Raw genomic sequence first — 26,458 nt, 5'->3', positions numbered from 1 at the left:
ATTATGAAATAATTATATAATATAGATACCAGTGGCGTAATTGTGGCGTGGCGGCTTCTTTATATGTGAAGAAGGAGGGAGGGGCCTTCCTTATTCCCGTTTAAATAAGGTTAACCAACAATACGAGTATTTTTTAATTTTATAATATTCAATTCTTTCTAAAACTGGTAAACAATGCCGTTAGCTGTGATCACGGCGGTTGAAACACTGCCGAAATATCGGGAACGCAATAAAAAAAACGTGGTAAGATCCCGTAGTTTTTACATATAAATGCATTGAATTTTTACTCGTGTGTGCAACTAAGTAGTTGACTTAAGTAAATTGAAGACAAAACATTTTTTTTACTAAAAGCACATCTAACATAATATTACATACTAAAAGTAAAAGTTGGGTATGTAAAGTTGCAAAAAGGCACGAACCCCCAGCCGGAAGGGGTTCCGGCTGGGGGTTCGTGCCATTTTGCCGACTTGCCACCCTGTAGTTACGCCACTGTTAGTTACATAAGTACTTTATTTTTATTTATATATCGTCATTTTCCAATTTACTATTGTCAATTTGAATTAAAATGTGTAATTATCAAAATAGATAACCATTTTGAAAAATATCGATGGAGTTTATAATTCACTGTGGTAAACTTCGGTTGTCACTTTCATTTCGTGTTCGTGGAACGCCGTGCAATCGGCTGGATACGTGGCCTGGAAAGTAATTTTTTGCTTAGTGATTGTTTGATGATTTTTTTATAGCATAGGGGACAAATGGCGAGCTGTCGTGTGGCGGATGACATCCGCCTCAAACCCCACTACATAAAAAAATATGACTCTTAAAAAGTACAATATTAATTATATTTGAATAAATTTTCGTCTTCATCAGGTGAACCGTGTTTTTTTTAAATTTAGACTTCATTAATTACAAGCACATATAAATATAATCTTCTTTATAATATTAAAGTAGATTGTCAATAATATTACAAAAATAATTCTAAGGGCAGAAAAAATTTGGAGCTACTTACCTCACAATTGACGTCATTCTGTATAGCGTTGTACAAGTCCCAGAAACCTTTGCCGTTCTGGAAGCTTAGTGCCGCCGAGGCAACTAGACTGCTCAGCTTTGTCAATCCTGCCTTGAAACCTGGAAGTCCTGGAAATGATACAATATTTTTTAAACCAGACTTTAATATTATAAATGGAAAAGTGTCAAATGTGTCACGGCTAAACGGTTCAACGTATTAAGGAGAATGCGTATTATATTCTTTATTGCAGTTAAATACTTTAGCATTAGCGGATACAGAATCACGTTTTCGTTATAAACAACCTATCGAGCGTTACGTAATTATATTTTCGTCTTCGTTGTACGTAATTATATTTTTAGTTAATTCGTTTATTAATAAACTATAAACGTATTAACTAAAAATGATTATGTGTTTTTATAAGTGGTCGAAGTGGCAGCGAGAGATATACCAACAAAATTTCTCTAAAAGATCTTGGCCTGTCTAGAATAACAGTAAGCTCTAAACGAGAACATGTAAGCTGCACTAGCAGTCTCCTACCATTTTTGGTTGGGCAGGGAGAAAAGCACAAGCGGAGAAGGTGAGTTCAACACACATCTTCTCCATTCGTCGGCAAAGGGACCTCATTAAACCTACACCCGGGGCACAAGTCCGGGAACTGCTCGGAGTTTCCCTCTCTGACACACGATGGACACGGCTCCCGAACGGTATGGCTCCATGGATAAATTCGTCTCATGATCATCATCATCATCATCATCATCTGCTTCTTCCTTATCCCCTTTATTTGGGGTCGGCGTAATATGTTTTTCGCTTCCATTCATCCCTGTTCGCAGTCATCGCGTTATTTACTTCCTTTCTTACCATATCACCTTTCACACAGTCCATCCATCTCTTTTTCGGCCTTCCTCTGCCCTTATAACCATCCACATTCATTTGTAACATCTTTCTTAAAATATTATCCTCGTTCCTAAATTCGTCTCATGATATCGGCATAAATTATTTAAGTATCAGTATATCTATCTATAGTCGAATTTTAACAACTTTGTAGAACTTTAAATTATATTAAATGAAAGAGTAAAAAATTTATACTTGATACGCTGTACCGTTTCAGTTTCACAATCTCCTTTTGAATAACAAAGCTAACTGTAGTATTCCTTCGACCCTACAAAAGTTTGTAACTTTTCCATACTTCGAACATTTTCGAGATCCAAAAATATTTTAGTAAGTTTGGAGTTTTTATAGAGTTGGTTGGTATATCTAGATGAATTTATTTTAGAGTTCGGTACTGAAAGATAACATTTTGTTCAACGAATTTTAGTGAGATCCTAACGTAGCGTGGGTGTGTACCTTTTCGATTACAAAGGAATGCCCTTTACAGTTAATCTTTTATATGTAGATGATGTCTAAAATAATTTTAATAATATCATTAGTACGATAATTAATAATCTTATACAGGATGCTAACAAATTGTAAGCATTACCTTCTCCGATATTAGATACTAGCTTTTGCCCGCGGCTTCGCTCGCTTTAATTTATCCCCTTAGGGGTGGAATTCATATAGCTTTATGCATGCAAAGTCTCAGCCCGATCGGTTTAAAATTGACAAAGTTTCATACAAACTTTTATCCCCTATTTTATCCCCTTGGGGGTAGAATTAATCAAAATCCTTTCTTAGCGGATGCCTACGTCATAACATCTACCTGCATGCCAAATTTCAGACCGATCCGTCCAGCGGTTTGGTCTGTGCGTTGATAGATCACTATGTCAGTCACCTTTGAGTTATATATATTTAGATATATGTAAGTATAGTATGATAATGATGAAAATATTTGAAAGGTTATTAAGTTTTTCATACAAAATAATAATATCTAATTGGACTAAAACATATATATTATAATGGTATGCTTTGTGTTGTGACAAATTTGCTAAATTGTAATAGAGAAAATGATAGTAATATAGCTCTAACAATGTGTGCCCGCGGTTTCACTCGCGTTAAATTTTAATAAAAAATATAGTCTATTTGTTATTCTGATGCGTAAGTTATATTACTGTTCCGTTCAGGAGTTTTTACGTGAAAGACTAACACACACCAATGCTCACAACCTTTCACATTTATAATATTATTAAGATAAGATTAAGATTACATGCAATAAATATATTTTGATGCATTTTTTTTATATCATTCAATGCTATCAAGATATTAATTTCTTTCATTGTTGTAACATGTACCTGTAGATGGTATAGATAGTATTGGGAATTCAATTTTTTTAGCTATCTTAATTCGTGTATACCGAAACTAGGGAATCTTACTGACTTCTTTTATATATCTATGTATTAACATGGCATATGGCTTGAGTGGTCGAGTGGTTTAACACCCTGCTTTTCTTTTGATGGTCGCGGGTTTGATATTTCTCACGGTGCAAACGTTTGTAGTCATGAGTATGATTGTTCGAATCGATCTGGGTACATTATGTATGTATTAACAAAAAAACATATCTACGTATTTTGTACGAATATATGGCTATCCAGTTATCTAATACCCATAGCACAAAATAGCTCTGCTTAGCCTAAATAGCGTTTTGTGAATTGTCCCGACATATAATAATATTATTATATTACTATAAGTACTTCATTTTTACGCAATAATGTACCGTATATCCATACCATTACGTTATAATATCGGCATGTTATTGTCGTAGGTAATTCTCAGCAAATAGGTAGGTACATACTGGAGTCATTGTTATTTAGCACAATTGTATACGAAATTATATCTAGCCCCTATATTTGCGTTAGAAGAATTTAAAAAATGATATTTAAATATAGGGGCATTATATGAATTACTATTCACAACTGTGGTAGATATCTATTTAAATTGTATTGAAATATTTCACGAAAACAATTTTTGCTAACAAATTATTGACCTCTATTTGACCACTGTTGTATTTATATTTTTGTTACTATATAACATATAGGGGTAATTTGCCATTCATGTATAATTGTATAAATAAAATTGGAGTGTCTGTTTGTAATATTGTAATAACAGTTTTCTACTACATGTATATGAATATAAATACGGTACATGCACCAAAATAACATTTTTTTACAATTTTTGTCTGTCTGTCTATTTGTTCCGGCTAATCTCTGAAATGGACTCCGATTTTGACGGGACTTTTTTTGGCAGGTAGCTGATATAATAAGGAGTAACTTAGGCTACTTATATTTTTGAAAAAATCTTTACTTTAGAACAATAAAGTTAAATTCCACGCGGACGACGTCGCGGGAACTGCTAGTGATCGATAATTTCACTTCATACTCTGTAATTAATTGCCACACATATACAATAATACACAGTTTACAAACCAAACTTCTTGGCGGTTTTAATAGGTAAAACATAGTTAGTTGAGGAGGGCCCGCTTGCAGTCAACCGCCACTGAGATCGCGGTTGATTGTAAACTTGTTCCCCTAACTCTGGCGCGGTGTTATGGCAACTTTAGGTTGGCAACGCGCACGGGACACCCCTGGTGTTTCAGGCGCCAATAGGCTACGGTAACTGTTTACCATCAGATGGGCCATATGCTTGTTTGCCACCTACGTAGTATATAAAAAAAATGCCGTGGGGTTTTTGCTGAGTAGGAGTCTTACAATAGATACTCGTCCCTCCAAACTCTGAGTTTGGCGGGCATCCATGAGGGATTTTTCTCACGTTAAAAAACAGAGTTATCCAAACGTTTGTGGAAAAAACACAAATGTTTTAGAAAGGCACGGAACCCTAGCTATGTTTCGTCTTACACTTATTATAATAAGTACCCACTGGAGAATAATTTTCTGTATTTTCTCTGTACGATATTATAATGTACCTACATTATTTTAGCCAAGTTTTTGACATTGTTTTAAAATTACAAGTCCCAATAAGCGTAAATAAGATAAAAAAATAATTTTAACAATAAGTGGATAGCGTAATAACAAAATAATTTTCCCGCAATATTGGTCATTGTATATGATTTTAAAACAACAGTATTTATTAATTATGGTTAAGGTTTACAGTATTGATATTATTATTATAGAAAGAGAGAACGGATTTTGTTATAAGAAAAGTAAACTTTAGAACCAGTATACTGATTTGAGAAATTCTATCACTGTTTAATCTTAAAAAGTTTATTTCAGGGTAACATAGAGTATATAACTAGCTGTACATGCGACTTCGTCCGCGTGGAATTTAACTTTATTTTCTAAAATAAAAGTAGCCTAAGTTACACCTTATTACATCAGCTACCTGCCAAAAAAAAGTCCCGTCAAAATCGGTCCAGTCATTTCAGAGATTAACCGGAACAAACAGACACACAGACAAAAATTATGAAAAGTGTTATTTTGGTGTATGTATTTACATTCATATACACGTAAAAAACGTTATTTCAATATTATATCCATAACACAAGCTTGAGCTAGCTTAACTTGGGTCTAGATGGCGCTGTGTGAATTGTCATGAGATTTATTATTTAGATTTATGTTCAGATAGCAGTGCATGGGGCCCATAACATTTGCTAATGCTGCTATCCGGCACTGTCAACAAGTAAATGGCCTATTATTATGAAACTTAGAAACTACCGAAGGCATTACAAGTGTATTTGATCATGTCTTAACACGAATAATCGTTACATAGTATGAAACAAGGCCGCTGTCGCTGTCTGTCCGTCCCTATATCTATATGCTTAAATCTTTAAAAATACGCAACGGATTTTGAAGCGGTTTTTTTTAGTAGATAGAGTTATAGTTAATAGATTCAAGAGGAAGGTTTATATGTATAATACATGTACACCCGGGCGAAGCCGGGGCGAGTATCCAGTTTTATAATAAACTGGCTGTTACCCGAGATATATATAATCGAAAAAATTAATAAAATTGAAGTGTATGTATGTAATTTATAAATTAAATTAGCTTTTCACTAAATGCGCATGAAAATATGTACACAAACTTACATCAAAAAATAAACATTAAAAATTTATGTCTGTTTGTTTGCTTTTGCTAATCTTTGAAACGGCTGGACTGATTACGACGGGACTTTCACTCGCAGATAGCTAATATTATAAGGAGTAACTTAAGAAACTTTTATTTTAGAAACTTTATTAATTTTAATAAAAATAAAGTTATATTTCAGGCGGAAGAAATCGAGGGTAATATCTGGTTTTGAAATAAAATTATGATACAAACTATCTTTACGTCTAAATTCATAGTGATACGTTCAGAAAACGTAACAGACAGAAAATTTTAAAAGTACCTAACTATTATTATTTTTTACCGACTGTGTATAATTTTTCTGGAATTATTGTCATTTTTCGCGGCACTACACCTTCACCATACCACAACACACCTACACTATAAATGTATATATAGGTCCCTATAAAGTCTTAATGTTGGGGATATTAAAAATCCTGCCCTCTGGCGGACGCGGCGCGCAACATAAGTGACAGTTTTTGGATCGCGGGAACGAATAGCGGCGGTCCTTTTAAAAACTTGGTGCAAATTGGCGGATTTTTGGTGTATTTGGGGTGAGTATAGGGACAATTTTATATTTTACCAGCTGTCCCGGCAAACGTTGTTTCGCCTTAAAATAAAAAAAAATTAGGGGTGGACTATCCCTAACATTTAGGGAGATGAAAAAGTCAAGGTCGGTCAAGCCGTTTCGGAGGAGTATGGGAACGAAAACTGTGACACGAGAATTTTATATATAAGATTTATATTTTCGTGTACACAAAAGTGATTAGGTAATAGGCAGCGGCAGAGGTATATTTGTAAACGCCCTGAACCAGCGACTTTAACGCGAGGTGAAGAGTAGGTGACGAAATTATTACCACCGAATAACATTAATACACAAAGTTAAAACAGACTGATTATAAAAAAATAAGATTAAATACAAAGACCAAGATTAATTGTTCTAGTTTTATCAACCCTTTAATATTGGTAAGTTGTTATGGTAGGTATAACACATTTTAAATACAAAACTGAGGAAAATATTTCACATACGTGATTCAGAATAAAACAATGAGGTATACATAAGAGGAGTGTGTCCACGCAATAAAATTACGATGTACGTATACTCAGTATTCGTTCTATATTTATTCAGAGACTGCATTTCCCCTAGTGTAAGTGCGATAGCAGTATTTTCAAGCTTTTCAAATAACTATTAATACAAATTATTAATTAATAATAATTATTACATATATTATAATATATAATTAATAATTAATACAAATTAATACAAATAACTTTTCAAATAACTATTAAAAGTATTTTTTTCGGTATCCTAAAAATGAATTATAAGTCTTGGACATTTTGTAAAAATTTTATATTGTCTTGGATTGTTCACATGAAAGAGCTAAATATCCCTTTTATTGGTGATGTTTTAAAGTTAGATACGTGTAATTCTAAAACGAGCTTGTTTAAAGAAATATGACTAGTGTCAAATGTTGATATTAGTTGCCTTACCGTATAGATAAAATTTCATGAAGTTTAATTAGTTTTTTAATTTATATTTCTTATTAATTCATCAGTTCATTTCAGTTATAAAATCATCATTCAGTTAACGAAAAACACCGATATTAGACAAATTCAATCGAGAAACGGCGGTAGACCATTGATTTAAATATATTTAATGAAATGTGGGCATGTCGCGTGTTGCCGTTTACACACAGTTATGTTTTTTAAAACAATGAGTTTTTGAAGGAAATGGTTCATAGCAGCATGTTTTATTAGAAGGGTGGGGGACAGGCAGCCTTAAGCACTTGGCTGCCATAGCTGGTATTATAGACCGAAGGACAAGTCTATTACAGCGTAAGGTTACACGTCAAGGACAATCTCCAGTGAGAAATTGCTTCATGGTCGAGGGCATTGGAATCAAATTATTGCTAATATATACAAGATTGAGAATTAACTTAGCAATAAATTGTGTAACCTTATTGCTAGACCAAAGACAATATGTTCAGGGCGAACGAGTTAGACTCAGGTTTATATTTTAGTTTGTAAGTATTTTCTTATAGAAGACAAAGAAATATTTGTTTAGATAAACTTAAAAGGGGAAACGGAAAATAATGTTATAGTGTAAAGACGAAATCGGTGGTCTAGCGGTTTAGCACATCGCTTTACTTCCGATGGTCGCGGGTTCGAATCTTCGCACGGCACAAACATTTGTATTCATGTTTGTGTAGGTCTGGGTGTTTTCTATGTATAATATGTATGTATTTACGAAAAATATGTATTTGTATCAGTTATCTAGTACCCATAACACAGGCTTTAGCTAGCTTAACTTGGCTCTAGATGGGGCTAAGTGAATTGTCTTGAAATTATTATATAATCTAAAGTTGTATAGTGAAGCAATTTCTTAGACTTCTCACGTACTAGTAAGCTCGAATCAACATCCAAGTTATTTACATTATTTATTTATTTAAGTGTCTAGGTTTAACATTAAGTGAAAATCGAGTGGTTGAACAACTATTGTCATAAATAAAAAAAAAACACTAACCTCGTTTATCCTGATCATGATGTCTATTAACTAAACACATTAGATGTTCCTGGCAATGCGGTGCTTCAACTGAATGCTTGTATGCTCTATAAACACGAAGAACAGGTTCTATCACTTCCAAGTTGAGGGTGTCTGTAATTCTATCAACGAGTACATGATAATCGCCGCGACTGGCCAGCGATTGGGAGGTGGATTCCGCCATCTTGAGGGTTTGCTGAAAAAATATTGATTAGTATTACTGGTATTTTCCAACTATTTGGTACTAGCTGTGCCAGCGGTTTTACTCGCGTTAAAATTCAATAAAAAATATAGCCTGTATGTTATTCTAATGCATAAGTTATATTACTGAAAAGTTTCATCAAAATCCGTTTATGTAGTTTTTAAGTGAAAGAGTAACAAACATCCATCCATACTCACAAACTTTCGTGTTTATAATATTATTAGGATTACTGTTGAGTTACTTTATTAATTCATAAATAAAAGTTTGTTTCCCGAATATAGCCGTCTCGTATCAAAGGGAGAAAGCGGTCTTAAATTGTAAACATTGAATTTTGGGTAAATATATATTTCGCATTGCTGTGGCACACATATACTCGTAACTTAAGTAGATTTTAATGAGGTATGGCCAAGCTTGTGAGTTTGAATGTGGACGACAGCAAAAGATTTTTTAATTAATTTATACTTCTGACTTCATCATCATCATCATTTCCGGGCTGCGGGAAGACGTCCACTGCTGGACATAGGCATACTTCTGACTTAATCTTTGGTAATGACAAACACCGATATTAGATTAATTCAATCGAGAAACGGCGGTAGACCCTTGTATTATATTGGATTTAAATATATTTAATGAAATGTGGGCATGACGCAGATAATTACGCAGACGCATAATAAAGCAGAAATTTAAACCTTTTGGTATCAGATTAATTGCTTTAAACGACACGACTCCAACTTTTTCTTTAACTATATCAAGCAAGTTAAAGAAAAAGTTGGAGTCGTGTCGTATCAACAGCTAAAGGGACTAATAGAAGATCGTGGAAGATGGCGGGAGCTCCACCGACAAGAGCACAGCTCTTAAATTATGAATGGAGGGGCATGACGCGTGTTGCCGTTTATGACTCGTGAAATTATGTTCTTTTAAAGCAATTAATCTGATACCAAAAGGTTTAAATTTCTGCTTTATTACTGATGCATAGGACTTAAATATTGGGCTCATGATTAACTCGAGTGGTGTCAATCCATTAGATGCAATGAATGATTGCAGGCGAAAGTTTTTATGTGTATATACCTACTTGAATATAAACAACAGCTGGCTCTACATAAGCAGACACATCCGTATTTATGTCCAAATATCTCTTCAGTACATAATTAATGAGAGACGTTAAAGATTCCGTAGGCCGTTTTACGTTGAAGTGTGTAGTCTTTGGCAAGCCTTGCGTGTCGAGAAAGCTGTTTAGGATATATTGACCCGAGGAAAGGTACCTGAAAAATATATGAGTACATTTTTTACTCTATTTAGAATTGAAGATTGTTGTTCTATTGTGTTTAAACATACTGCATGCCTCCAATTCAGATGGTCGAGTTTATTTTATGTAGGAAAAGCGAACAAGCTAATGGTCAACTCGATGGTAATTGGCGATCGCCTATATGATATGAACAGTACGGAGATCACGTCGTCTTAATTGAAAAGTGGTATTCATCATGTTTAATTCGAGTAATTTGCATTTCTACTGCAGACAAAAATTAAAAAGAAGATAATTCTCAATTAGACTGTAGTTCATCACATTTTCATAAAGCGTCTGAGTACGTAGCATTTGAGATGTAGAAAGATATAGACTTTTTATCACGGTTAATAAATGATCATCGGCTACATGATCGATGCTGAGGTCAGAATCTAGGGCATTCATATTTCAACTTACCTTTGATATACTTCAGGTTTAGACATTTGCACCACCATATCCGTCAGATATTTGGCCGCAGTTTTGATCCAATGTCTTCTAAACGAATGGTTCTCGAAATTCTTGAACATAACTTCGAAGCTGATGTTACCATCGGGCCCAGTGAAGGCTTTCATTACTCGTCTCAAGCCTGACTTCTCCCAAATGGTCTTCCCGAGTTCCGAGTTGATGAATAGATCCCAATACAAATGGGCCTTTTCCAAAAACGGTGGTAAGAATGTCGCGTGGTCTTTGTGATCTTCTGCACGTTTTTGGGCTTCGGGGTCCGAGAATGAACTTAACGTGTTCATTATTATGGGTAGTACGCCTGCTGCATTCTTGTTCCCTAAGAATCCTGATGCTAGACTTAATATACTTTCTAAATTTATATCATTCGGTTGCTCAGATTGCCTTTTTTGTCTATTGGGTTGTGATTTTGCTTCAGCATTGGATCCCATTTGGGATGCAAACATGGATATCATGGATCCAACTATTGCTGGATCTATTTTGCCATCCTGACCTCCCAGTAAACTGCCGAGACCTGTAAAGTGAAAATATATTTATTGCCTGCTTTCTCAAAAATATGTCTTTTAATCGCTATAGGACTGAAATCTTGGATTAAAAAGAATCAAAATGTCTATCTATATAGCACACTACCCCATAATCCGAATATTGCAGTTTATTCGTGGACTATGCACAACATTTGTATCGATGAGTGTGTTTATGATTTATTCATTCATATATACAAGTTATTTCCCATAAAAATGATTTCTGTAATCTGTTATCACATAATACAAGCTCTGCTTAATTTAGGACTAGACGATGTTGTGCTGTAATTTATCTTGCTATCTTGGTCAAAATTATACTACATATGATATATATAGTGAAACCGAAAGGAATAAATAACAATAATCGGCTAAATATTGGTTTGTCTACTAAGTAAAAAATTCTTACCGGATAAAACATCACCAGCATTCCCATTAGCTGTATCCTGACCCAACATCGATCCTAAAGTTTTTGCGTTATCGCCTTGCATCAAACTGCCAACAATATTCCCAATCGCTGACAATCCATTCAAGTTGTTGTTGCTATCTCCCATATTTTGTAGAAACGATGATGCAAGATCCAAAAAGGGATTTTCATCATCACTGCGTCCCCCCAAGATTGGTAGTGTTAAAATTTGACAGAACACCAGTAGCAAGCCGACTCTCGCCATTTTGCACCTGTAAATGTAAGTGTACATAAATTTTAATACATTCCTAAAGTTTTATGGATATTGCGAAGTTTTTATTGCGTTAAAGTAACGCGTAGCGTGCGAGAAAATTTTAGTTTGAACTAGTTTTTGATAGCGACTTTATTAATGTTGCATTAGACTGTCCAAAACAAGAATGTTTCAAGAAGCTAGGTTAGGTCTGTCAGTCGATTAGGGTCTTGTTTATGTAACATTGTTTGTATAATAGTTTACTCTAAAAAGTAGTGATTATTTGTAACATTTAACACTCATAGTTCATAATTGTATTACAAGTCAGATTATTTCAATATTTTAAAGATAAAATCATTTCTTACTTTTAAGTATTGATCTGAATTACCTGTTATATTTAGATACCGTCTCATTTATGAAATAGAATTTTTTCTAGACTCTAATTATATTCTGAACTGACGGCATGTTTCACTTAATTTTAATATATGTTTCTAATAGGAAATTGCAACGGAATTATATAATCAAGTTTCAGTGTATATATTATTCAAGAAACACTAAATATTATTTCGTAGACTTTAATAACTATATTTTCATTTAACAATAGCCAATTTATCGTAGTCTAACGCTACTATCGAACATAAAATTAGTAATTGGATAAATAATTAAATAAAGCAGTTCGGTGAATTCCGCATGCTGATGAACTAAACTGATTTTAGGCTTATGAGTAGTTCTTACATATTCTTAATTACTAATAATAATTAGTTGTTTAGTGGTAAAAATAGTGTGAAAATTTATTTTATTTCCTCACACTTGCAGTCCGCTTAAAGCGTCAAAGAAAATTCGTGTGATCAAAATAATTCTTCTTAGATAACATAAGTTAATATAATGTTAGAATAATAATATATAATTCATATAACCACCTACATCCATCATATATATAAATTATACATTCACGAGACAGGCATACCTTAGTGTGGGGTTATAGCTAAGATGTTACTAAGTCTACCGAAATAATATTTATTCTTATTCTAGTTATAATATAACTTGAATACTTAGATAACTAAGATTAGTATTAAGTGTTATATATTTAAACTAGCTACTGCTCCGGCTTCGCCCGGGTGTATATTTTATACATATATAAACCTTCCTCTTGAATCACTCTATCTATTATAGAAAACCGCTTCAAAATACGTTGCGTCGTTTTAAAGATTTAAGTATACATAGGGACAGATAACGACAGCGACTTTGTTTTATACTATGTAATGATGATGATATGGTATTAGAATAAAAGGTTTGTAAGTGTGGAAAACACAATTATTTTTTATTCTCGTTTTTAGTCGACTAATATGAACTTTATTTTTTGGGAGTACGCTGGCGTATCAGTGGTAGACGATATAAAGAGGACGAAAGCATCTGACTAAGACCATTGTGCTGATCTGTTTGGTAAGTGTGCATATTTTATGTATTATTTGTGTTTGCGCTTTTGGGGTACGCATTTGCCGAAATTTATTAGATTTCCGCGTGTAAGTCGATGTAACTGGGTAGATACCTAGCAACGATCTAGTACTGATACCATTGTGAGCAAAGATTATATCAAAACATTCTTAATAAATCTAAACCTCTCCTCCAACATTATTAGTAACTGAGAAAGTAATACAATGTAAAATCATTCTCTGAGTAATAGGCAGTCCGTGCAGTAATAATTAACTTGTAATAGATTGAACTAACGGTATTTAAGTGTTGGAATAAATGCTATGCCACGAGGTAGCGTTATCATACAGGCCTACATGATGGACTTCCATAAAAAAAGTACATGTAAAAAGTGGTCGAGGAGGGTCGGGGGGATTACTAGTAATGACTAGCTGTATAACATTTTAGTTAATAAACTAATTGGAATAAAATAAAAATAAAAAACCTTTTATTCATGTAGGACATTTTAGCCGCTTATGAACGTAATTTTTTGTAGTAATATTTTTTTCCTTACTGTCCAGTTCAGTATATAGATTTAATTGAAGCTTCTCACAGTAATAATCGGTTCTAATTTGGTTTTTATATCAGTTTTTTATATTAGCGCGTACAATGCGCAAAAAAAAAGGAAAAACTTCTAACTTATATGGTTTATGGTTCTATTACGTTTACAAAGTCCCTCAATAATAATTTTTCTCATTAAAATTCCGTGTAGTACCGGCAGCGATCAATTACGTTTTTATTTAGTACATAGATTATAGTTATAATCTTACTATAAACATATATATAAACGCGGAAGTTTGTGAGTATGGACGTATGTTTGTACTCTTTCACGCAAAAAGTACTGAACGAAACTTTACTGAAATATAGCTTTACAATAATAAATAGGCTTAAATTTAACGCGGGTGAAGTCACAGGTACAGCTGGTATTGCATAATTTATTAATATATTCTATTTTCCGTGAACAATATTGATTCTAAAATGATCTTATATATAAAATTCTCGTGTCACAGTTTTCGTTCCCATACTCCTCCGAAACGGCTTGACCGATTCTCATGAAATTTTGTGAGCGTATTGCGTAGTTCTGAGAATCTGCCAACATCTATTTTTCATCCCCCTAAATGTTAGGGGTAGTCCACCCCTAATTTTTTTTTATTTTAAGGCAAAACAACGTTTGCCGGGACAGCTAGTTTTAGTATAAATAGCGCTATCATGTACTTTTAGCGAAGGTTTTGTCGTCCAGGTATAGCATATTATTCGCACCATAGCGTACTCTATCGGAGTACAGTGCAGAGTAGACCTACATATATATTTATTATCATTACGTAATTGCTATTTCGTAAAGATAACATGATAATAATCACCTATATCAATAACGATAATGCAATTAATTCTAAACGATAAAAAATTGGTATTCAAGAATTACAATATATAAAAACATTCTAGCCTTTATTTATAAAATCTTTTAAAAGTGACTTAATTTTTTTTTCTTTTGGTATGGCATTCACCCCGATTTTGGGTACTTAGATAATAGTAATAATAATAATAAAATAATTCTACGCAAGAATACTTTTCTTTATTGTATCCGTATTTAGATGGGTAACAAAAAAATATATTGGAAGTAAATGTGCATAGAGAACAAACAAAAGGTAAAGGATAGGTCATATCGGTTTAAGTAAGTATCGGATGACGCATCCAATACAAACGTATTCCAGAACATGATATTATTTACTTCAGTTATAACGAGGTTTTTTTAAATTAATTACAATAATTTAATGAAATTGCTGAACTATAAGTTAAGAAAAAATGCAGAATAGTTAATTCTAACTTCTTTGCTATATTAGTATTGTCTATATGTACTAGGGTTCATTCCCGGGAATTCTCGGTTCGAGAATTCCCGGGAAATTCATGGGTTTCGTTCCCGGGAAATCAAGCTCGAGAAAAGTCGAGAACTCGAGAAATCATGTACCTATATAGAAATTAAATTGCCCTTTGTTTTGTTGCGTGGCGGCGCAATAATTTAAGATATTAAGGTTTTTGTTTTCTTTCATGTTATTTTTTTATTTTGTAGAAACTATTTTTGTTTACGTTGTTTTTTTTTCTAAATAAGCAGCCAAAAATGGTGCTGTCATTATAAATATAAGTCTGAATAATTAGGTCCTAAGAATTAGAATTGCCGTTTTGTAAGGGAATAACCTGAAGTTTTTTTTTTCAAAATATAATATATTTATTTAATAAAAGTATGTACCATTGCTATTTATGCACTTTTGCCTTTTGTTTTTGCACTTTGGACTGCCCCATCGGAGTTTAATTTTTTCCCTTACAAGAAGTTATCCAAATTTCGAAAAAAATGGTAATCTGTTGGAGCAAGTTCCGGGAAGTACGGTGGTTGTCTTAGACATTCCAATTGAAGCTCTTCTAATTTGGTAACTGTCTGTTGTGCAGTATGTGGTCAAGTGTTCTTGGCGATTGACCAGCCTCGATTGTTTAGCAGCTAGCTTTTCCATCATGGTTTCTCAATTGCTGACAATACACATTTGCCGTAATCGTCTGGCCAGATTTAAGAAAGCCGAAGTGAACAACACCGGAAATAGTCCATCAAACGTTCACAAGTAACATTTTTTGAGCCAATTTTCGCTTGGGGCGGGATTTGGTTGGTTCGCCAGGGTTTAGCCATTGCAATGAGCGTTTCCGATTATCGTACAAGATCCACTTTCCATCACAGGAAATGATTTGATTTAAAATCCCTTCATTATTATGCCGGTTGATTAACGTAACGCAACAGGCTACGCGCGTTTGTCGATTTACTCCATTGAATTCATGAGGGACCCACTTTTCAAGCTTTTTCACCTTCCCAATTTGCTAAAGGATTAAAACAGTTTTGTCACTAACACCGCAGCCTGCAGCTAACTCGGACGGATTTGCGATGGATCCGCTTCCACAATAGCCTTCAATTCTTCATTATCAACCGTGGATTTCGGCCGCCCACGGAGATTGCTTTGCAGGTCGAAATTTCCAGTATGAAGACGTTGGAACCAAAAATGCACGTGTTTTCTTTTGCGAGACTACTGCCACACACGTCATTAATACTTCGAGCCGTTTAGCACCGTGTAGCACTGGTGCCACAACGGAACTCGTACTCGTAAATAAAGCGATATTTTAAGTTTTTTCATTTTGTATGCTGTGAGTGACCCAAAGTGAATAGCTGTATAAATTTGGAAATGGAATTCCTAACCAAAGAGTAGATATTTGAGATCAAAGTGGCCAGTACGACAAAACGCCATTTTCATATATAAGGACCTAATATTATTTCTCTATTTAAAAAAAAATAATTTATTCATAATATTAATGTTTTTAAATATACTCAATAAAAGTTTAATTTGATACTTTTATTTGAGAAGAAAACTACTGAATTTTTTGACGTTATTGGAACCAAATAATATGAGAAAACGTACGTAAATGTAAATTTCTCGACAACCCGAGAAGACCCGAGAAATTGACCTCGAGAATTCTCGAGACCCGAGAAATTAAAAAGCTCGAGAAATCATGAACCCTAATATGTACATTAAAAATAACAAGCAGCAAAAAGTAAAGAAGTGAATAATCCACTTACTGATATTATGTAATAATTGTTTTAACTACGAGTATTTTATTGATCTATAAATATAATGCTCATTTGGCAACACCACAACAAAATGCAACGTTGAAATGTATAGAAAAAAAGTATTGCAATGAGCCGATATTCGTCTCAGGAATTTTAAACGATAGCGTGGTGACTCAGAAAGTGTATAGATCTAAATACATTATCACTATCACTGCGTTTCAGATAAAAGAAAAAAAATTATCGTGAGTATATTTGCTGTCAGTTAAAAACGCGGGAAAAAACTAGAGACAAAAATGCATTTTTTAAATTACGAAGTAACTCATTTTTTACGGTTTCTATGTCTTAAAATGAGGTATGGTCTAGTATCTAGTAGCGATACTTATCAGTATTTTGTAGTTGTTGAAATAAAGCTTTAATTTTTTTTATTGTACGAAAATCGATTTTGAGCTGTGTTGTGATAGTCTTAAGATAAAATTGCATTTTTTAAATTGACGATGTAACTCATTTTTTACGGTAGTCTACGGCTTAATATGAACTATGGTCTAGCAGTAGCGATGTTTCCTTTTAATTTTTAATTTATTATAAATTGTACGAAATCGATTTTGAGAGTTGTTGTGATAGTTGTCTTATTAATGTAAATTCAATGTAATATCTTCTTATTAACATGTTATTGAAAATTTTCGCACATTTGTCATATCAACACGTACCTTCTTGCATAAACAGTTTTGCAGAAACGTTTGTAATGCAAAGATACGTGCAAGTCATTGAACCACAAAGGTAGATCGTTGACAGTATTATTCTTTTGGATAATTTATGTCACGTAATCACAAATTCTTGAATTGCATAAATAAAATTATCTTGATGAAATAAAAAGTATTCGTATGAGTTCCCAATTTTTTCGATTGTCCATTTAATAGACTTGATTTGATTGATTGAGACACTACAAGACTGTATGACCTGTGGAATATTTAGCCGAAAAAAAAATAATTCAATAACTATTTTTTTATGAGAGATTGAAAAAACTTGCTTTGGATAGTTTTGTAAGGTACCAAAAAAAGTAATTTTTAAGTTATTTGGTTTTTCGAATTTCGATTTTGGCAAATGTACTAATATACCAAGCTACTAAAAAGTAGAAAAAAGTTATTTACTAGCGGAAAATCGGACATGTAAAAAAAATACGTGTAGTATTGAAAATAGCGAAAACTTCCAAATTCAAATTGTGTATGTATAATATATAATGATTTTACTTTTTTAAAACTTAAATGAATAGTGGCAACTTCCAAATTGAAATTGTGAATGTACATAATGATTTTACTTTTTTTAAATTATATATTACAGCCAAGGGCAATAAGATTATGAAATTAATAACCTCATAATAAAATTATGAGGCGTCTATAGAGCGCAAAATATTTAAGGGAACGGACGTAGAGTGAACGCTCGGCGTGAATGTTTATTGCTTTGAAATTAAATTATTTGGGTATTGTGGAAACGCATTTATTTTTTATGCCACCGAACGAAAAGCATTTTATATAATTTCATTTATTGTTCGTTTAGTAACAATATTGTTATTATATATATAAATACTACAAACTCAATAACCTCATTACTATGTACCATGTCAGGTTGAACTCCACGCGGTTCCCTCTGGAAACAATCGTGATAACTTCTTGGTCTAAGTATATGTAGAATTTTGTCACGGTCTGACTGACCTAACATCATGCTTATCTTTTCAACCTACTTGGTGGCCCGCCAGGGTAAATGATTAGGGCAGGAGGGTGAACCATTCCAGTGCAAAATCACTACCGGCCCTTGGATTATTTTTGATTTTTGTCGGCATTTCTATTACTGGAGAATTTGAGAAAATTATAAATGGATATACAATTTTTTTTCGGAGATTTAAACACAGGCTATATACATTGAAGCCTGTAAACTACTAGACTGTGACACCCTCGTAATTTTTTTCTATGAATAATATCTAGTTATGTACATGTAAAAAAATGAATGTTCATTTGTTGCAAAAAGAAATGAACTAATTACATTCGGCCCATTAACACAAAAGCGTTAAATCATTATAACTCTACTAATGAAGAACTAATTGGAACTTACACTTGTAATTCGAAACACTAATATTTCACACGTAGGCGCGAATATACAATCTGCATACAGTATTGCAGAATAAGAATTTTGTTTTGACGACTTCGGTGGTCTAGCGGTCTAGCACATCGTTTTACGACCGATGGTCGCGGGTTCGATTCCTCGCACGGCACAAACATTTGTATTCATGAGTATGATTGTTTGTATCGGTCTTGATGTTTTCTATGTATAATATGTATGTACCTATTAACAAAAAAAAAAATCTATGTATATGTATCAGTTATCTAGTACCCATAACACAAACTTTAGCTAGCTTAACTTGGGTCTAGGTGGCGCCGTGTGAATTGTCCTGAGATTATTATTATTATTAAGACAAAAAAAAATCGCGTTTACTTTTACTTTACTAATGACTGGGTTGAAATACATTTTTTTACTATTATAACTTCATTATTTATCATCTGATTATAAAATAGAAAAGTACAGTGTGTTTGATTTTTTCAATTATTTAAATTTAAAATGCATGTGTTTAAATTTAAATAATTGAAATAATTAATCGATATTTGAAAGAAGAACCTTTGAAATAAAGAATTTTCCTTCATCTTCCTTCTTTTTAGTTAAAAGTTATGTCACTATTTTAAATACTTGTCATTTCGCCTCCACATAAGACCTGATTGAACTTAATATACTGAACTTTTCATCACTATTAGTTTATTTCAGCAGCTTGTTTTTTAAGATGTAATTATTTTGGTCGAAGAAAGAGTAAAATGTCTGTCGAGTAAAATGGCAACGCAAATGTGGTATCATGCACATTACATGATTATACGAGTATGTACATAGCCAACGATTACCACATACCATCTGGTGGATCGTCAAATTATTTAATATACAAATTAAAATAAGAAAAAAAAATATAGTGGATAATTTGCTTTTTTAATGGCAATTTTGAATGCAGATTAATCAATTAATCAATCAATGCATTAATTCATGATTAATAAATGATTACCACATCGCATCAGGTGGATTGTCGATTTATTTGACATACAAATTAAAATAAAATAAAAATATTTATAGTGGGTAATTTGCTTTTTCAATGGCAATTTTGAATACAGATAAATCAATTAATCAATAAATGATTACCACATATCATCAAGTGAATCGTCAATTTATTTGACATACAAATTAAAATAAAAAAATACTTGAAGTGGATATTTTGCTTTTTTAATGGCAATTTTGAATACAGATTAATCAATCAATGAATTAACAAATGATTACCACATACCATCAAGTTAATCGTCAATTTATTTGACATACAAATTAAAATAAAAAAAATATATAGTGGATATTTTGCTTTTTTTATGGCAATTTTGAATACAGATTAATCAATTAATGAATTAACAAATGATTACCACATATCATCAAGTTAATCGTCAATTTATTTGACATACAAATTGAAATAAAAAAAATATATAGTGGAGATTTTGCTTTTTTAATGGCAATTTTGAATACAGATTAATCAATTAATGAATTAACAAATGATTACCACGTACCATCAAGTTAATCGTCAATTTATTTGACATACAAATTAAAATAAAAAAAAATAGATAAATTGCTTGTTTTAATGGCAATTTTGAATACAGATCGATGAATCTCCTCTCTTGGGGTGCCGTTATTATTTCGTACGCGAAAATAAAATCCCTATTAAACTAATAACGCAATGACAATGCATAATTACGTCGCCAACCGCTGTGACGGCATAATCAACAATAGAAACTCATGAAAGCATTACGATCTCGAAACGATTGCCAATTTCAGTGTAGAGACATCATCATTAGGTTCCGCAGTCAAGTTACGACTAAAAATGGGACGTATTCTACTGATCTATACAAATAAATGAAATTTAAGTGTATGTTTGTAATTTTGAATTAACTGCGTTTTTTGTGTATTACTAGCTGTACCCGCGACTTCATCTGCGTGGAATTTAACTTTATTTTTCTAAAATAAAAGTCACTTGTACTAAGTCACTCCTTATTACATCAGCTGCCTGCAAAAAAAAGTCCCGTCAAAATCGGCCCAGCCATTTCAGAGATTAGCCGGAGAAAAAACAGACAGACAGACAAAAATTAAAAAAAAAAATATTTTGGTGAATGTACCGTATTTATATTCATATGCTTGTAGTAAAAAACGGTTATTTCAATATTACAAACAGACTCCAATTTTATTTAAGTATATGTATAGTTAATGGAATGGTGCACCCGCCTGCGTTAACGGTTTACACTGGCGGGGCACCAGTGGAGGATAATAAAATGAGCATTAAGTCAGGTTAGTTAGCCCATTGTGACAACAGGGAATTTATCAAGATGGTTTCCAGGGAGAACCGCGTGGAGGTCGACCTGACAAGGTATATTGCTAGCAATGGGATCATTAGTCCACATTACTAACAATTCCCTTTCCCCCAATTAACAGCATTTCACAAAATGTGTAAACATCATCATCTGCTAACTAAAGAGCTCGAAGTTTAATACATATTCATGTATCGACGGCCTCGGTGGTCTAGCGGTTTAGCATACCGTTTTACTTCCGAAGGTCGCGGGTTCGATTCCTCGCACGGCACAAATATTTGTATTCATGAGTATGATTGTTTGTATGGATGTTTTCTATGTATATTATTTATATATTTACAACAGAAAAGTATCTAAATACATAGATACTTTTCTTTTGTAAATATATAAATCATAATATAGTATCAGTTGTCCAGTACCCACAACACGAGTTCTGTTTAGCTTGGAACTAGATGGTGCTGTGTGAATTGTACTGAAATATTATTATTATTACGTATATTTTTAGTAATAAATATTAGTAGTATAAGTACAGGAGCCAACAGAATATCAGCGCTGTAGATTTATCTGTAGCATTATGCTCAGTTGGTTGCCTATACACTTCTGCGGCACATAAAGTCACGTCCATTTCTTTTATTTGTTCATGTATTATTCTGTAACTCATGTATATGCGTCTGTAATTGGCGAATAAATAATTTTTTCATGAATTAAATTTGCGAAGACAATAAATACCCATATAATTAATAATAAAGTAAGATATAAAATACATGTAGTACCTATGTAAAATAAAGTAGTTTGTCGGGGAAAATTCAAACAGAACTATATAAAAAAAAAGTAAATTCCACTAATACCTGCCGTCCGGGTTACAACCGTCATAAAAAACAGTACAGGTTGTAAGACGAAGGTAAGTTATTAGTAACTGTACTTATCAATTATTATAAATGCGAAAGTTTGTGAATATGGATGGATGTTTGCTACTCTTTCACGCAAAAACAACTGAACGGATTTTGTTAAAACTTTACAGTGATATAGCTTATCCATCAGAATAACACATAGGCTATAAATGTCACGCGGGTGAAATCGCAGGCACAGCTAGTAAAAAATAAAGTAAAATCTACTAATTCTGTCCAGGTTACATTCGCCATAAAAAAACAATATAAATGGGACGGATTATAAAAAGAAGGTGGAAGGAAACGGTCATCTGTACCTTGCGGTACATGCCGCGTGACGTCACATAATCATAGAGTCATTGACCCCTTCACCTGTTACAAGGGTATAATTTTGATGGCACACAAAAACCAGATTATGAGATGACGCTGGACTGTAATCATGATTGTAGTATTTATTAACATATATGACTATAGAAATGTAACGAGGAAAGAGTAAGGGTAAGTTTTCAATTGAGTGATGAAATAATAAATACCAAGTGTTCAACTCCTTTTACAGAGGGGAAAAGGATTATAGTTTGATGTTTAATTAATGTTTATTTATAAAATACTGGTAATTGCACAGAGCAGATCTTACATAATAATTAGTAAGGCGTTCAGCAATATTTACCATTCAATGTGTGTAAATTATCTTACATTTAAAAGCATTGTTGATTGTTAGTAATATGGACTAAACTTAATATCTGACTGTAATGCAAATAAACGACTTATTTACGTAATTCCTTATATTCCCATTGCTAACGAGTACCTCATGAAAATCATCTTGGTCAATTTCTAGTGATTTCGCCACAATGGGCTAATCGACCTGACCTCATGTTCGTTTTATCACCCTCCACTAGTCCCAGCGAAAATCGCGTAAAACAAAACCTTTTTACTTCCAGAATGTCGTGGAGGCAAGAGGCAACTATGGAAACTTTTATTTAAGCAACTGGAATAGTAAGGCCGACGACGCACCTAATGATGAATGGTAGTGACCTCTTACATACACGAACAGCACTACTTATATCACGTCATCATAATTTGTGAAGATTCTGTAATTTTACTACCATACCTCACTTCAACCAACACAGCTTACAAACTAAGTTAGGTCAGTAAGCACATACTGGCTATTAACCGCAAAATCACGATGGTTCCCGCGTAGAGGTCGACCTAGCATTGTCAGTAATGAGTCTATTACCGCTTTACTGATAATCCCCTCCCCATAATCGTGATAGTTTAAGAAGGATCGCATTAGGGAGGTTAATGTGATAGCAATGGGACCAGAATTTCCCATCATTAACAATCTAATCTCTAACTCTGTTATTTTTTCGTTTTTTGTTAATCGTCATATATATTACTAACTAAATACTTTCATTTCAAAAATGGTATTTATTTTTAACAGATGATAATAGTGAATAATACTCATGGTTTACGTTGGCGAGGCACCCATGGAGGAGAATAAGATGAGCACGTGGCCAGGTCAATTAGCTCATCGCGACAAATTCACCATGAATTTATTATATTTGTTTTTAGGGGGAACCACGGGTCAACCTGACCACCTAACCACAACTGACCATACATTGCCTACAATGGGGCTATTAATCCACATTACTAACACTCCTTTTCACCCATGATAACAGTATTATTATATTAGTATCTAATACCAACATTGCTATTGCTCTATACAACTTGAGTCATTCAAAGTCACTGCGGTCATATAAGGCGGATGTAATACTGTAACTATTTTGGCATGTAAACCTAACTGTAATTCATAACCGACCTAAAAAGTGCATCATAGTTCTGTAGACGCACCGAAGAAGACGTACGAAGTGGACATGATACAGTTACAATATTATACATATATTGACCTAGTTTATTTTTTGCAATGCAATATATCAGCGTTTCTAGAAATTTTATTCAAAACAAGCAACGTAGTAAGCCATTTACTTGTCAAACCAAGTTTTTATTACATATTCATTGTTAAGGCGCCCTGTCTGTGCCCCCGAATTCGTCCGCGTGTAATAGTGACTTTGGACACCATAAAATATTTAATAATCTAACCCAAAAAACCAAATAAAAATTCATCAAAAAAGAGTTTCATTGTTCTATGTAGCTTCAATAATTACAAATTTCCATTCAAATTTTCGTCCTCTATTTTAATTTTCCTTAATGCAAATTTTTTTTAAAACTGAATCTCATATTTATTTATATTTAACCAACAGCCTAAAAAACTTAGGTTAGGTTATGTTATAAGCTTCCAGCTTTAACAATAGTGATATTTCCATAGAACCTTTCATGTCTCCTTTCAACCCCTTACAATCCTTTTTCACATTAAAACGTAGCTTCTATCCTTTCTCAGGGACCATTAGACTATCTATGTACCAAATTTCATTTAAATCGGTTCAGTAGTGTTGCCGTGAGACAGACAGACAGAGTTACTTTCGCATTTATAATGTTAGTAAGGATTATTACACTATATTATAGAAATCAGTGACTAATTCCATACATTATCATAATTCATGCTAAGCCTTATCTGCATAGGTATTTCAGAATTATCGAAATCTATTTAGAGGGCTTAAATTTCAATGATAATCGATTTATACTTTTAATACAGCTGATTCAAACTCAAATAATACAACAATGATATAGAAATCAAAGTAAGTATCTATTTTACTTAGTAAATTTCTATTCAATATTATTCGAATATAGGTAGAGGCATAGTTTATCGATATATGTATATGTTATGATATATATATATATATGTTATAAATTACCCTACAGTTTCAGCATCGCAAAAATACTGTAAAATTAAGGGCATAACTCTTAAATATGAATTCGATTAATAAAGATGAAAATTGGTTTCTAACTGAATTGTAATTGTTATGAGTATATACGACCTACTTATTTAATGGTGAATTAATATATGGTTTTAATGTCAAATACCGTCGTAATAAATTATTAAAAGCAATACAATTGTTCTGCTGCAAACGACCTTATTATTTATTGGTCATATCAGATACATATCATCTCAATACAAAAGAAACCACCTACAACAGTAATTGTAATTTGTACTTGTTACTAATTCAACTTATTTTTCTGAAATAAAAGTAGCCTAAGTTATTCCTTATTACATCAGCTATCTGCCAAAAAAAGTCACTTCGAAATCAGTTCAGCCATTTGAGATTAGCCGGAACAAACAGACAGGCAGACAAAAATTGTAAAAAATGTTTTTTTGGTGTATGTACCGTATTTATATTCATATGCATGTAGTAAAAAACGGTTATTTCAATATTATAAACAGACACTCCCATTTTATTTATATGTATAGATTTAATATAATACCACAAAATAGTATAGGAGTATATTATTAATTAGGAAAAAAAATCTGCTATCGAGTTATAAAACACAAAAATACAGAGTTGACTTGTGCTTCATTTCTTTTTGAAGTATAAAAAATATTGATATTAGAGGTAAAAAAGACCGTAACTTTATTTACATATTAATTATTAGCAAACAGAATTTATTTATTTATCGTTTATACACATGGGGAACATGTCTTTTGAAGATAGGTTTCATATTAAAAATGCTACTCAACATGAAAAATAAATATTTATATGTTCATTATTATCTATATATCGTCCATTAATTATTTAAGTATTATTTTATTAATATTTTTATAAATTTACGGTTTTTGTCCTGTGTCGTCGGTAATAGGAGTAAATATACGGACAGAAAGTGATACCCGTTGGAGATAACTTCAAGTCATAAACATATTATAAATAAATTACGTAAGAATAAATACCATTTAATATGAAACTATTGTTACATAAATTATATTTTAGTTCTTTTAAAAATAAAATGTTCATTTTTTAATTGAGATAGTTACACGAAGAATATTATTAAATTAAAATTTATAATACATAATAAATAATTAACATAAAATATAATTACCTACAATAATTAAAAATAGCGTTAGCGCTAATTAATAAAAATCAAACTTACCCGCAATATCTTTATTTTTCTTTCGTATTTAAAACAAAATCCTTATCAACACAACTGAACAGTCTCAAAATTTATCGAAGTATATGTATTTTAATTTAATCTATAAATTTATATCTATTTACGATAAATGTAGAACACATAGTACGACTATGAATCAACTCGCTCACCGGCACCGGTAAATCGAGACAACCACGTAACCATACGAATTCTTGAGTGTTGCCATTAACAAAAATATAAAGTTTTCTCTTCTTGAAACACCGAATGATTATTAGTAGCAGAAACGATTATTTTCTTAGAATTGTTCCAAATTCAAAATTTTAATAACACTGTCGCACGCGCAAGCCCATATCGCGTTGAATTCCTTTTTTCT

The 26,458-nt window shown here is 32.6% G+C and overlaps 1 protein-coding gene across 1 annotated transcript; it reads right to left on the bottom strand.

The window, feature by feature from the left end:
- Positions 1-523: 523 nt before the first annotated feature.
- On the bottom strand, positions 524-26,458 carry LOC131845494 (uncharacterized). The gene is made up of 7 exons (XM_059194561.1): positions 26,089-26,458; positions 11,413-11,681; positions 10,441-10,999; positions 9,814-10,003; positions 8,522-8,735; positions 1,010-1,137; positions 524-695 (listed from the first exon to the last, which is right to left on the bottom strand). The coding sequence occupies exons 2-7, from the start codon at positions 11,672-11,674 to the stop codon at positions 615-617; spliced, it is 1,434 nt and encodes a 477-aa protein (XP_059050544.1). The 5' UTR covers positions 11,675-11,681; positions 26,089-26,458; the 3' UTR covers positions 524-614.

The sequence above is a fragment of the Achroia grisella genome, unplaced genomic scaffold (assembly GCF_030625045.1).
Source record: "Achroia grisella isolate CSIRO2021 unplaced genomic scaffold, CSIRO_AGI_Agris_v1 utg474, whole genome shotgun sequence".
NCBI classification, from domain to species: Eukaryota; Metazoa; Arthropoda; class Insecta; order Lepidoptera; family Pyralidae; genus Achroia; species Achroia grisella.
Note: the sequence above shows the minus strand (reverse complement) of the source record. Positions and strands in the feature narration are given on the sequence as shown.